This window comes from Neopelma chrysocephalum, unplaced genomic scaffold, assembly GCF_003984885.1.
Source record: "Neopelma chrysocephalum unplaced genomic scaffold, ASM398488v2 Primary Assembly neopelma1_25, whole genome shotgun sequence".
In the NCBI taxonomy this organism is placed as follows: domain Eukaryota; kingdom Metazoa; phylum Chordata; class Aves; order Passeriformes; family Pipridae; genus Neopelma; species Neopelma chrysocephalum.
This window is the reverse complement of record NW_020897694.1, coordinates 23029375-23042778: the sequence shown is the minus strand read 5'-3', so window position 1 is coordinate 23042778 and position 13404 is coordinate 23029375. Positions and strand designations below refer to the sequence as shown.

The window sequence follows — 13404 nt, the reverse complement described above, 5'->3', positions numbered from 1 at the left end:
CAGCAGCTGAAACAGAGAGAAGCCAAACCAAGCAGGCTTTTCTGGATAAGGACTTTTGGTGAAAACTAGTTGGGGTAAAAAGACTGAGCAAAACCCAGAAACCCTGCACCCTGGAGAGAAAAGAGCGAACATCTTACTCTCTGGGAGGAACCTTCACGAATCAGGGAGAAAGAACTCAAAGCTGACTCCCCGGACCTTTGTGACGAAGACCTGATGACACAAGTGTTCCCTTGCAGCTCAGGAGGAGATCTCAGCAGGGGCTGAGAGCTGGTGGGGGCGCAAAAAGACCCCTTCCCTGATACCCCAATGAGAGAGAGACTTTAACTATTGCCCTGAAAACTTCTCCTGAACTGATGTGGGAGGGTCCAGGGGTAGTAGAAGATCGTGTTAATACTATGTATTTATTTGCTTTTTAGTTTCTATAGTATACATCTGTTCTTGAACAGGTAGCAATCACAAGTATTGAGGCCATGCTACTGAGAACGCAGCTGCGATGGGCAGGGCACGTCTCCAGGATGAAGGACCACTGCCTCCCTAAGATCCTGCTTTATGGTGAACTTGCCACTGGCTGCCGCAAGAGAGGAGCCCCGAAGAAAAGATACAAGGACTCCCTGAAACAACATCTCAGCCTCAGCCATATTGATCAACATAACTGGTCTACTCTGGCCTCCAATCTATAACACTGCTGATGCTTTTGAGAAAGCTCGCAGGATCACCCTTGAGGAGAAAAGACAATGCAGAAAGAATCGAGCCTTGCAGAATATACCATCTAAGGAGTCTTTCTGCTGTGCCTTTTGCAACCGGACATGCCTTTCTCGTATTGGCCTTTTTAGCCACCAATGCGCTTGCAAGAAATGTAGGTAGAGCCCTTTTCCAAATCTTCGTTCGCAAAGCCTAGCCATGATGGAGTTTCTATAGTATTTATTGTGTAAGTAATAAATTGTAATATAATTCCCTTCCCCCATGCTGAGTTGTGCCTGTCTGAAAACTACTCTTCCATGTAGAGGTAAATTGTGGGGGGAGCTTGGAGATTGGATTTTTTGGGGTCAAACCCCCACAACTCTGTAGATGTGATTAAAGACAGGAACAGCTCAAAAAACAAATATAGAATAGACTTCTCTGTCAAGTAGGAATATCATAAAATGACACTCCAATATTCTGCTATCATGCCCTGCCAAAGATGGAATTTATCCAAGGGTTTAATTTCAAAAAGACAGTAACATTGTACTAATTCCAGAAATAAAGAAAAAAAAAGAAAAAGAAAAGGAGTCAACACATAACTGGGGGAAAAAAAATAATGCCATCAAGATAAACTGAGCTATTCTGTATCTGCAGGATTGCTCTAACTTTGGAAGAAACTAAAAAGTGAAAAAGGCCGTAAAAATAAAATAAGCAAATTAACATTTAGATATGCACTTGTAACATGAAAAATGAAACAAACTTGTAAGGCAGTCTTTCCTCTTGCAACAAAAATAATAAATAGGCAGTTTAGGAGTGAACGCAGCTATAGAATTCTAATACCAGTGACTGTTGAATGACTGCTGCACAAAGTGTGCTGAATTTTTAATTCCCAATTACCTCTACAGGATACTTGTTATTCAAAGGTGCAAACTGCAGGTTACACCATATCAATCAAAAACATTTAAGAAGAGAAGTGAAAAAAAAGGTCTGAAAGCGAGTCGCCAAGAGCATGTTACTGAAGAATGTATCAAACTAAGTGTCTGAGACTTTCAAATGCTGTACTCTTAATTCCATACCCTGAATTCTCTCATTCCATTCATCAACAAAGTAATCAGAATATCTGATTTGTGACTTTTATACAACTGTTTGAACTATTATAAGAGGCAGAGGGATTCTAACTATTGGATGATTATCATAACACTAAAGTAAGGAGGCACAAACTTCATATCAGTGGTGAAAGGAAAACACAACTGCAAGTGCCACACCTTGTGTATGAATAATTTAAAAATGTGGTTCTTTGTATGTGCAGATGAGGATTCAGGTAACATCACCATTTCCAATCCATGCTTGAAAAGCTCTTACAAAAACACAGTAGTAAAGGAAAAATTAAACTGTCACCTCTTATGAAGTAGGGGCATTTACACCTTTAAATAATGGAAGCATCAGTTCTATCAGGGACAGTTCACAGCCCTTTGTGGAGAAAGTAAATATTACTTCATGCATATTAGCTAGCAGTCCAGTGGTCTAGCAGTATAATATGGGATCCTTTCTAAAGAAGTTCAGATACATCTTTTACTGCACCTAGAAATTGGAAATAATTTATTCTGACAGAAGCATTGAAATTTCCAGTATAGTCACTAGTGGTAGGTACCTATGGAGGTCTCCAGAAGGAGGTTTGGTCTGCCTAATTTAGAGAGTCAGACATAAGAGTATCTTCTGCTATGGCAAGATTTTCTAAAATTAGGAAGATTTTAACCTGTTAATAAAAGCTCCAAGTAATGTGTATTATTTTCAGAAGTGGTAGCTTTTTTGAGATTGTCTTCTGAAAGAAGAAATACACTGAAATGACCAAGGTCCAATTGTCTGTAATCACAGCTCCAAAATATCATACTTACTTTATAACCTTAGTATTTGTACTTGTAGGAACAATAAATTAATCATGTTTTTAAATTATTGGGGAAGAAAGAAAAATAATTACCATTATTATTCCTGCCATATGCAACCGACTTTGCATATCTTGATTGGCTATTAGAGTGATAGTTGCAGATTGCAGTACATAAAAGAATATGCACTGAACCCATTATTTGCCTGCCGTGAAGACAAATGAATGAAGAAGATACGATCATTTAAAACTCTCCAAAACACCAGTCTGTACAAGTAAGGATTTTTACAGAAGAAGGTGACTTTGTCAAGCCATATTCAGCATTGACTGGTTCAGCAGAGTTTATGTCAGTTCCTCTAATTGCACTTTGCCGCTGTGAATACGAACCTGTGGAGTCCAGAGCACAGATTATAGCTGTCGGGGTCCAATAGAATCAGAAAGTTCTATTGATTTTTTGGTAAATCCACTATTTACAGAAAAAGGAGGTTACTGTGAGCCTCTCACAAAGGAGACTGCACAGAAACCACAGCCTGCTGAAAAGACATACTGTCACTTACACAACCAGTTTGATTTCAGGGGTTTAAAATTTCTAACAGGAGAGAACATGGAAAACAGAGTATGTTTAAGCATTGTATACTTACATATTTTAAAGCTGACCATTTGGTTGGGATTTTTATGCATTTGCATATCTAACTGGCAAGGGCAGAGGAGATACTAAGAGAAATCTGTTCTTTTCTGTATGCAGGGCAGAATGGTCTTGGTCTGTTTTATTATGTACACATTAAATATGAGCAGGAAGGGATCTCAAAGATGTCTGTTCTTCTTTTACTATTAGATAATATTTAGTCATTTTTATGATAAATATGTTCTACCTGATTTTCTGAGAGCTCACTGCACCCTCCCTTAAATGGGATCTTCCTTTGCATCTCAAAATAATCAGTTCCTTCTTGCCTTCTTGCTGGTAATCATGAAAGTAAGAAGGGAAATTCAATGCAATTGGTGATAAAAGTGATCATCTGCTTTGAAGGCAAAGAGAAAATAAGGTTTCATAAAACAATGAAGCTTTTGAACAGAGTTTTTATACTCTGGATTTACTAAAAAGAATTACTTTTTCTGATCTGGAAGGACAAAATGTATTTAGGAGATGTTTTTCAATTTATCTTAAATGATGTATTCTAAATGCAAAACTAGCCACCATCTTCAAAGTAGTCCTTCTATAGTTTAATCATATTTTTTTAACAATTGGAAAATCATATAATCATAAAATGAAATATGTGTGTATATACGTACATATATGTGTGTTTGTATATGCTAAGTATTTCTCTTTAGGAAACAGTACATTTGTAATCTGCGTGTTCAAATTCACTATCTTTTGAAAAGGGATCAGAAATGTGACACAAGGGTGAAATCCTTCAGAACAGACACCTAACTGCAGGTGTCTACAGTATAGATGCCAGCATGTGGGCAATGTACCCAAACTTCTTCTGTATTGTGCAAGACTAAAGAACTACTGTCCATCTTATCCTGAAGCATACATTTACCCAGGGCCAAATGTACAGTTCTCTAAGGTCCGTGGAGTAGATCTGTACATAAGGGAAGCTTAAACATCAAAATGCAGGTGTCTGATTAAAGAACTGAACTCCACCCCTGCTACAAACAACTGTCACAGGTTGTCACTGCTTAAATTGCATTTCAGGGTATTTTGCCATTTTTACTGTGAAAAGTACCAGAAGCAAAGCTTCTGAGTCTTTGTGCATGTTGATATTTACCAAATGGCAGAGACTGTTCAGTCCTGAAGGTCTCAGTACCATCACAGGCAGTACAAGCAAAAGAAAATCAGGCTATACTTACTATATATACACAGAGCTCTGAATATGGATGGGAAGGAAGGACTATATCTTATCATGACAGGATGAGAAAGAAAGGAATGCTATTTTGATATCCTTAATCTTTAAATATTTAAAAGATGATGTGAAAAGTCGAATAAACCTAAATTACTACTCCCATTTACTTTCTCCTAATATTGAGAGCAAATAGCTACATACAAAGCAAAACTAAATAAAAAAAAAATTACTTGTTTAGCAAGGTTACAGCAACATGGGATTTGTATAAAAATATATATAGTTTCTTCCATAAGTAGCAAGGTATATACCAATCTGCCAATCTATGCCACTGTAAAACTGAATTAAAGTATATAAACTTTTATAAATTCCAGAAATGATTGGTTCTGAAAAGCATGACAAATGTTTTGTTTCTATCAAATTGGCTATTTAAAACTTTGAAGTTCAAAGTATTACTGCTTGGATAGAGAGCTAAAGTATAACTCTGCCTAAATCTGAGGCAACACCAGAATCCATTAAGCTCCCCTTATTTACCTGTCCATCATAAGCTTAATATGTGATTCATCCTTTTCATATCACAGAGGACAAAAACGTGTTCTTTTGTATTTGAATCTCTAATTTGCACTCCTCATCTTCCTTTCCCAAGCAGTAAATGGTAGAGAAGAAAGCTTTTTCTGCAGTTTCTTCAGCTCTTTTTTTATTGAGGAAAAGCAGTTATATGTCAGGTCTCTAAGGAATTTAATGCTCTCTTTATCCCTTGACCCTATTTTCATACTTGGAGCTACAAGAAAAGAAGCTGTCCCACAGAAAGATAACATATTTGGAGCTTAGTAAGAATTTCAGTATGTAAATTATATGTTCTTTTCCCCAAGACCCACTCAACTCTTTTGGGAAAAGGGAAAAATAAGCTCTCAAAATGAAGTACTTTATAATGGAAATATTCTATTTCACTCTTTCAGATACTCCCTTGAGGAGAAAACAACACAATTCCTAGTCTCGAGGGGAAAACAGCACTATCAAATATACAGCGCAGATTTAATATCAAAGGATGAGGGCATTCCTGATAGATGAAAGACCTTGGGACTTAACCAGTAAGATTTGCAAAGTTTATCTTTCATACCATTTTGTAGCTATTAATTAAGCCATAGCATCTCTTTGTATGGAAAATTTTAATAAAGAAGAGAGACAAAAGCATACTAAAGCTGGAGGGATACAAAAGATATTTCTTTTAAGAAGGAAGGAATAATGATGGCCTTTGAGCTTCATTCTTGATGGCACTTCTCCCAGAAAACAACACTACTGATGGAAAATAAATTTTTCTGTTGGGTTCTTTTTTTTCCTATTTCACCACTCTTTCTTTTGTTGTCAGAGAAGAGCTATTGTTCACAAATTGAAATATAAGAAGAAGAGGGTTTACCATGCAGCTATCGGTAATATTTAAACTCCAGAAATCATTTGAGAAATTGCATTTAAAAGCTATCGAGAAGATGTAGAAAAAAAATTAAAGCAAGCCCTTAGATGGAACTAAATGCACTAGGCAAGGAAAAGACTTGTAATATCTCTAATTCTCATGTTTGAGGAATGAAGTAGAGAAAGGGAATGGAGGCCATAAAGGTGCCAAGTGTGCATGCTCTCCCTTTACCAGTGCAGGTGAGAGGATACTGGGTAAGATGGGTCACTGACAAGAAATGCCAGTAGAACATTTCTTGTCACTGAGTCTTCAGATCAGAGTGAAAACTTATGTTTTTAAACTGAAATACAGAACTGTTAGCAAACTAACTGCTGCCTTCAAGAGAATCAGGCTTTTATCCTGTAGTTCTGCCTACATGTGCATGTAAATACAGCACGTAACCAAAGATACTTGTAGTCCTGTAAACTTATTACAACACTTTATTGTGTGGAACCATACTGGAATTGACTGCCTTGTAAGCCTTAAACTAAGTAACTCACAGATATGTATATCAGGTAATGGACATCGACTCCTTTAGCAAGCATGTGATTTTCATTCACACTTCCTAGTTTTTTAATCTGGCATCTAAACAAGAAACCTTGCAGCAATATTAGTTAAGAAAGAACCTAGATTTAGTAAAGAGGGAAGAGGGAAATTATGTTTTATTTTTATTTAAACATATGCACTCAGTTAATATACCTAAATCATACTGTTTGTGCTTCTGTATGCTTACTGTGATGCTGAGCTGTGGTACTTGCAGGTACAGATGGCCCAGCTGCCAGTTTCACTTCCCACACTTATCTACCATATGCAAGCTTTTTAACTAAATCATTTTTAATAACTGAAGTGAGACAGCAACTGGTGTTTTGCTGTTGATGTGCATTCAGCAGTAACTTGAATTAACAATTAACCTTCAATGTACACTAAATTAATACTTTCATTACTATAGTGGTAGCTAGTATCATACTGTATCTATAGGAAAAAGCAGCTTACCTGAATAACATGTTTCAGCTTGTCAATAATTCGACTTATTACAGGATCTGTTCCCTTCACTTTTACTTCTGGATTTGCAGACTGAGCTTTGATTCCACTGCCAACCACATGACGCGTATAGCTAGTTTAATACAGAAACACACACAAAAATGGTTTAGTAACTTACTCTACTCTTAGAGAGTCATCTTTTAGTTTGTATTATCTCTCATGGCACCAACATTCCACTTTAATGAGACGCATTAATTTTGTGCACGTATTTTTCACAAAAAAAGAAATACAGCATAATATAATTACTACATTCCACAAAGTTCTGTTATTTATTATAGCTTTAAGTTTGCTACAGACTTTAACAAGGAAAGTTATCTGCATTTTGAACCACAAAACATTGCGCCCTATGCATGGCTTTTTTGTGTCTGTGCAAAAAGACTGTTCTCCACTTTGGTTTTGCTAAATATGAACTACATGATGATTGCCTAAATGTGTCACATTTCAGTTTTAAAACTGTGATGGTTTCAGTCTAGGCCTTCCTGGAGACCAGCTTGTAACCAGGAAGGAACTAGGAAAGTGACCAAGGAAGTATTCCATGCTATTCCTTTACGTAACCTAGGGTATAAATAAGGCATTGATAAGAGAGCTCGCTCTCTTCTCTTCCGGCGAGGTTGGAGAACGGTGGTCCCTGTCTGGGTCTGGCTTATCTGAAGTTGAGGCCTACAGTAACTGCTGTTGTCGGCCACGTGTGAGGGGGGAGTGCTGGGCCGCGTCCAGACGTCCTGCTTTCTTTCAAGGGAAGTGGTGAGCTCTTGCCAATTCTGGTTACCGGGTTTTTAGATTGTGTGGATCTGTTTTATTTTTTGTCCCTTTTCACCCTATTTTATCCTTTTCCCTTCTCCCTTCCCCCTCTTCCCTTCGGGAAGCTATTTGGGGTCATAGATTCATATATATAATTCTCATTGTATATCTCTGTTTTATATGTAAAATATATATATTTTTGCTAGAACTTTGGTTGCCTGGTTTTTTTTCGTTTTTTTTCCTTCCCTCTCTGGGAAGGAGACTCTGTTGTCGAGTTTCGGAGACTTGGCAGGAAGCCAGCTCCAAACTTACACAACAACAAACTCCAGATTCTACACACGCTCCATGTTCAGAACTAAACCTGAAGTTTCCTAGTATTTTTGTGAGTGCACGTGCAGACAGAATACCTATTGCAGGACAACAGCCAAATTGTGCATAAATTATTTAGCGTTACAAAAATTATATAAGAGGTCAAAATGTAATTAATATATAGATATGTAAAAAAGAAGAAATAGAAACCAGATATATGCTGAATCCAGAAAGAACTATTGTAGTAATTAGAACATTGTTTCTAATACATCAAAACTCAAAATACAGAAACTAGACTAACAACCTAGCAGAATTCTGCAGCTTATTAAGATGCAATTCTTCATTCAACTTACCATGTTATATGTAATACTCAAGTTATGCAAGAAAAACTGAATATCTACCTTCTCATCACAGATATTGTAAAATATGCAAATACCCTCCATATGTTACATATTGCCTGCATACCCTTTAAGAGGATAGCTCTATACATCTCTGTCTCAAAAGTATTTTGCCAGCTGTTACGCTGTCAGAAAAAGAAAGGAAATAACCTTAACAGAAGTGGAGTAAAGAAAAGTCTAATTCCTGCCTGTTAGATTCGCATATGAGCATAGACAACACAGCATATTCAAATTTTGCTAATTTTTTTCAATGAAAAACATTACATGTTCTCTTAGCTCTGCAGAAAATCTTCCATATATGTGAATCAATGAACGCAGTTCAGTAAAACAAGGTTGCCACATAACAATGATATTTTGTCTTTGATCTTTGCTTAAATATCACCTTAAATGAGATTTAGGATATTCCTAAGGAAGTGCACACATTGAATATATGAATGCTCACAGTCTTCAAAAAGTGTTATTTTGTTTTATAGCAGACAGCTTTTTGTGCTGTCTTGTAGCAATGAAGCTACTTGCCAGCTTGAAGTGATGGGGGAAAGCTTTGTATAGGGGTGTGTAAAAAATCCACAGTGTGCCTGCTAGTGGGTGATTGTTTACTGCAGCAATTTGAGAAGGGTCAACAAATCTTCTGGTAGTTCTTAGCTGAAAAAGAAAAGCTAATGTAAAAACCTTCACCAAAAAAATCCTTTGACAGTCATTTGTCTAAGTCAAAATAGATAAATCAATAAGGAATTCATTCCAGCTGGACAATGCTGCACTCACCAGAAAGACAACTGGTTTAACTCAACACACTGGTTTAATGCAACACAGAAATTTCTCTTCATACTGTAACATTATAAAAAGTCTTGAAGGTTATGGCTATCCTTTCTATGCAGTGCTCTTGTTTTCTGTTGCACAGCATGCAAAATTTGTGTTCTCACTTTCTGTCACTCAGAATTCTTCAATTAACAGGGTTTTTTTTTAAATGCTGCAAACCCAGCTATCACACATTCACCTGTGAACTGTCACTGTTGGGACGGCCACAAACACATCACACACTCTTCTTCCAAAAATAGGACCTTTATTTCACACAAACGTTATTAATTTATAGTCTTTTCTAGCCAGCGTCTTTCATTACCATTGGTGCCCCTACTACATAAACATGTCAAGATTGGTTGTTCTATAGCTTCTGCAAACTCAGGATGACTCGGCAGACAGTCCAGGATCTCCCGCTATCACAGCTGCCCCGCAGCTCCATCCTCCCTGTCCACCCTCTCATCTTCAATGTTTACATTCCTTCACAATCTCGCAGCTGCAACCACTCAAATTCAGGGCCCAAGCTGTCCACAGCTCAGTCGCCTCCCACAGTGAACTGCATAACTTTGAAAAAGAATACCCTTTCTCTTTTTTTAAATTCAATTGATGATACTCATTTCTCAAACCATGCAGGAAGAAATCAGTCATACAGAAGCTGAGACTTCCCTAGGCACCAGTTTTATCTGTTTAGCTCACCTGGGAATTATTTGGCAATGATTCATTCAAGACTGACCATCATATCTTTTTCAGCTATTTCTACATTGAAATCCACAGCCTTGCACAGCTGGTATTTGCCATAGGACTAACTTAGTTCTTTCACATGAGTGAAAGTAGCTAGGAAAGTAGTGCTATCTGGTGAGTGGACCCGATATTAGGAGTTCCAATCATGTTCCCCAACCTCTTCAGAGTTGACATTCTCTGAATTCCTCTTCAGCTGTGGTTCATAAGGAACTGCTGGATTTACTCATCAGTAAAAAGTGCTAGCAATTACTTTGGTTTTCTCTCTCTCCCACTCCTACTCATTCTCTTATAGTCATTCATTTTCATATTCTCTCAAAGCAAAAATACATATACATCTGTTCTCCAGATAGAGGAACTCTACTATCTATTACTTTTTTTTTGTATTGGAAATCTCAACTCATATTAAATTTACTTCCGCTGCAATGTGATCCGGATTTGACGAACTGACATAAAAACTATCATTTAACTTTGAGTTTGTTGTAATTACATGTTCTGACAAGTTATAAGGCAGACTGGAAATCTTTTTTTCTTTCTTCAGGTATATAATAAGGCATTGACAAAAGCTTAGGAAATATTCCTTTATTGTTATTATCATAAAAGTAAGATCATGGAAGTCAACCTCTTTTTGTTTAATCTTTTCTTTTGCTGCTTGAAATGGTATCTTTTGCATACAAAAGTTATAAATTACTTATATGTTGTTGTTTCATATTCCACATATCATTGTGTTTAATTAACAAATGTCTATAAATCTAACATCTTCAAACATACTAATGTAAACTAAATGATCTGTCAAAGCTAAACAAGCTATTGGGACTCTGAGCATGGTACACAAAACCTCATCCCCGTAGACTTACATTTACATGCAAAATATGTTTCCCTTTAGTTAGAGGGGGGAAGGAAATGTAAAAATCTCACACTCTTGGTTTGAGAGACTTCATTTATTATAAAGTTTTAATACAGCATTAATCACTTGCTGTTTCTCTAAGTACTAATGTACAAGTAATAGCAAAAACATTTTAAGGATCCCCACAGAGGTAGTCTGACTTGAGTAAGTGTTGCTCAGATTTGAATCCTGGGGAAAAAAAAAATGACAAATTTCTTGCTAGAGAAGTAATAGACCCACCATCTGTGCTCATTTCTGTACAAGCATGGTAATGTATCACATTGCTTTAATAGGCAGACTTGGTCCCCAAGTACTATTCATTTTCATCAACACTAGAAAAAAAAAGCACCAATATATTTGTATTCTATAAACATGTTTTAAAGTGATGAACAACAAGGTGCCCATTTCCTGAGCTCATATATGAATATTCATATAAATTACCTACTACTCTCTATTGTTTCTATGAATACAGTTGGTGGGGTTTACATTTGATTCTATCAAGATCTCTGATAAAAGAGATCATGCTTTATTGGCTATCACCATTTTCTTGGTATGTGTAATTAATTCTTGTAAGAATGAGCCATTTTGGACATGGTGCTTAAGGCAGATCTGTATCTCTATATCCTTCCAGCACAAAATAATCTGTATTATATTGTGATGACAGCAAATACTGATACACCATATTTAATGTTATGATTTTCCCTGTCAAGCTTCTTTTAGGCAATTGGACCTTGTTTCAAGCAGGAGATTAAAGCAATGAAAGGTGTATTATGATAGTGAACACTATTCTGCAGAACATCCCTAAGTGTCCTGGCAGTCAAGCCTCTCCCAAAAGACCTGGTAATGTTCTACACTTCAGCAAGTTTAGCTGGTCATCCCATCCTGATGTATCTGTTTCAACTGCTACTATCACCTTCTGTCACTGTCTTCTTCTGGTCTCTAAGAGTATTTCCCCAGGGTTCAGTACTGGTCTCTGTTCTGTTTAACATCTTTATCAATGGTTTGGAGAAGGGGCTCCAGTGCATCTTCAGTAAGTTTGCAGACGACACCAAGTTAGGTGGGAGTGTTGATCTGCTAGAGGATAGCAGGGCTCCACATAGAGATCTGGACAGATTGGATCATTGGGCTGAGCACAACTGGGTGAGGTTCAATAAGGTCAAGTGCTGGGTCTTGAACTCATTTTGCAACAACCCCAAGCAGCACTACAGGCTTGGAGGAGACCGGTTTGAGAGTTGTTCAGCAGAAAGTGACTTGGGGTGCTGGTCAACAACTGGCTGGATATGAGCCAACAGTGTGCCAAGACGGCCAAGAAGGCCAATGACATTGAGCTGTATCAAGAATAGTGTGGCCAGCAGGACCAGGGCAGTGATTGTCCATCTGTACTCAGAACTGCTGAGGCTGCACCTCAAGTACTGTGTTCAGCTTTGGGCCACTCACTTCAAAAAGGACATTGAGGGGCTGGAGTGTGTCCAGAGAAGGGCAACAAGGCTTGTGAAGGGTCTAGAAAACATGTGCTGTAAGGAGCAGCTGAGGGAACTGGGGTTTAGTCTGGAGAAGAGGAGGCTCAGGGGGGACCTCAGTGCTATCTACAACTACCTGAAAGGAAGCTGCAGTGATGTGCTTGATGGTTGGACTAGATGGTCTTGAAGGTCTCTTCCAACCTTGATGATGATTCTGTGTGATTCCTGGGCTTTTCAATTTGGCTCAATTGACACTATCAAGAGCTACTCAGGAATCTCTATGTTAAGTTGTTGAGTTCCAGGGTCATGATACTGAGATAACTGTTCTGATCGTGAAGGGCTTAATGACTGGGGTGCATTGCCTTACCTCTGAAACGCTCGTGTGTATCAGGTTACACAGCTGTAGGAGGTTTATTTGGGTAATTGCTCCAGCTGTACATAGACACTGCCTGACGAAGCTCATTTTGTTCATCACTTTATGGCAATAGGATTCCCATCTCCATTTGCAGTATTTCATCTAAAAAGTAATCTTAACTGACAGCATCACAGTAAACTCCGTGGCAGCAAACAGACAACAACCACTAACTCCTCATCTGGCAAAAATGGAGAAGTCTCTCAACTGACATAATTTTCTGCATTTGAAACCAGTTTGGTGTAAATGATGCAATGCTCACTTCCATCTGACTGTTTGAAGTAAGCAGTGAAATCCTACTGAAATAGTTTGAAAGTAGGCGTTTACTTCCTGTGGGTGCTTTGGGAAGGTCCAGACAGTAAAAATATAATGTACAAGAGACCAAATAACTTTTAAAAAGTATATTTATTTACTGTATTTGCTTTCCTGTTTTCATCTCCTTTAACTGACATTGATACAGTAACTAAGCCGCAACTTTTGCAATATGTTCCCCCATTCATTAAATGGATTTTCTTGTTTGTATGTTCTGGTTTATAAAAGTAAGCATTCATGTACTGGCATTGCTAAGGGATTTGCTTTGTTCAGCTTCTCATGCTAATTGAATTCTAAATTACCTCAGAACTTAAGTTGCTGGCACCTACAAGTTTCAAGCAAGCACCTGTATTTATATAGTCTCTCCATGTTTAAGAATGGTAAAATAGCACAGTGTGCCCACTACATTTTGTTTTATTTCAGACATGGGATATGACTTTAATAACTTTTTCTCAGTT

The 13404-nt window shown here is 37.5% G+C and overlaps 1 protein-coding gene across 1 annotated transcript in view; it reads right to left on the bottom strand.

Annotated features, from left to right (window-relative positions):
* The window catches only part of GPC5 (glypican 5), a 303582-nt gene that overhangs the window by 72960 nt on the left and 217218 nt on the right, over window positions 1-13404 (bottom strand). Inside the window, exon 8 of the mRNA XM_027675181.1 lies at window positions 6848-6968. Coding sequence (XP_027530982.1) covers window positions 6848-6968 — 121 coding nt within the window. The remainder of the gene's footprint in view (window positions 1-6847; window positions 6969-13404) is intronic.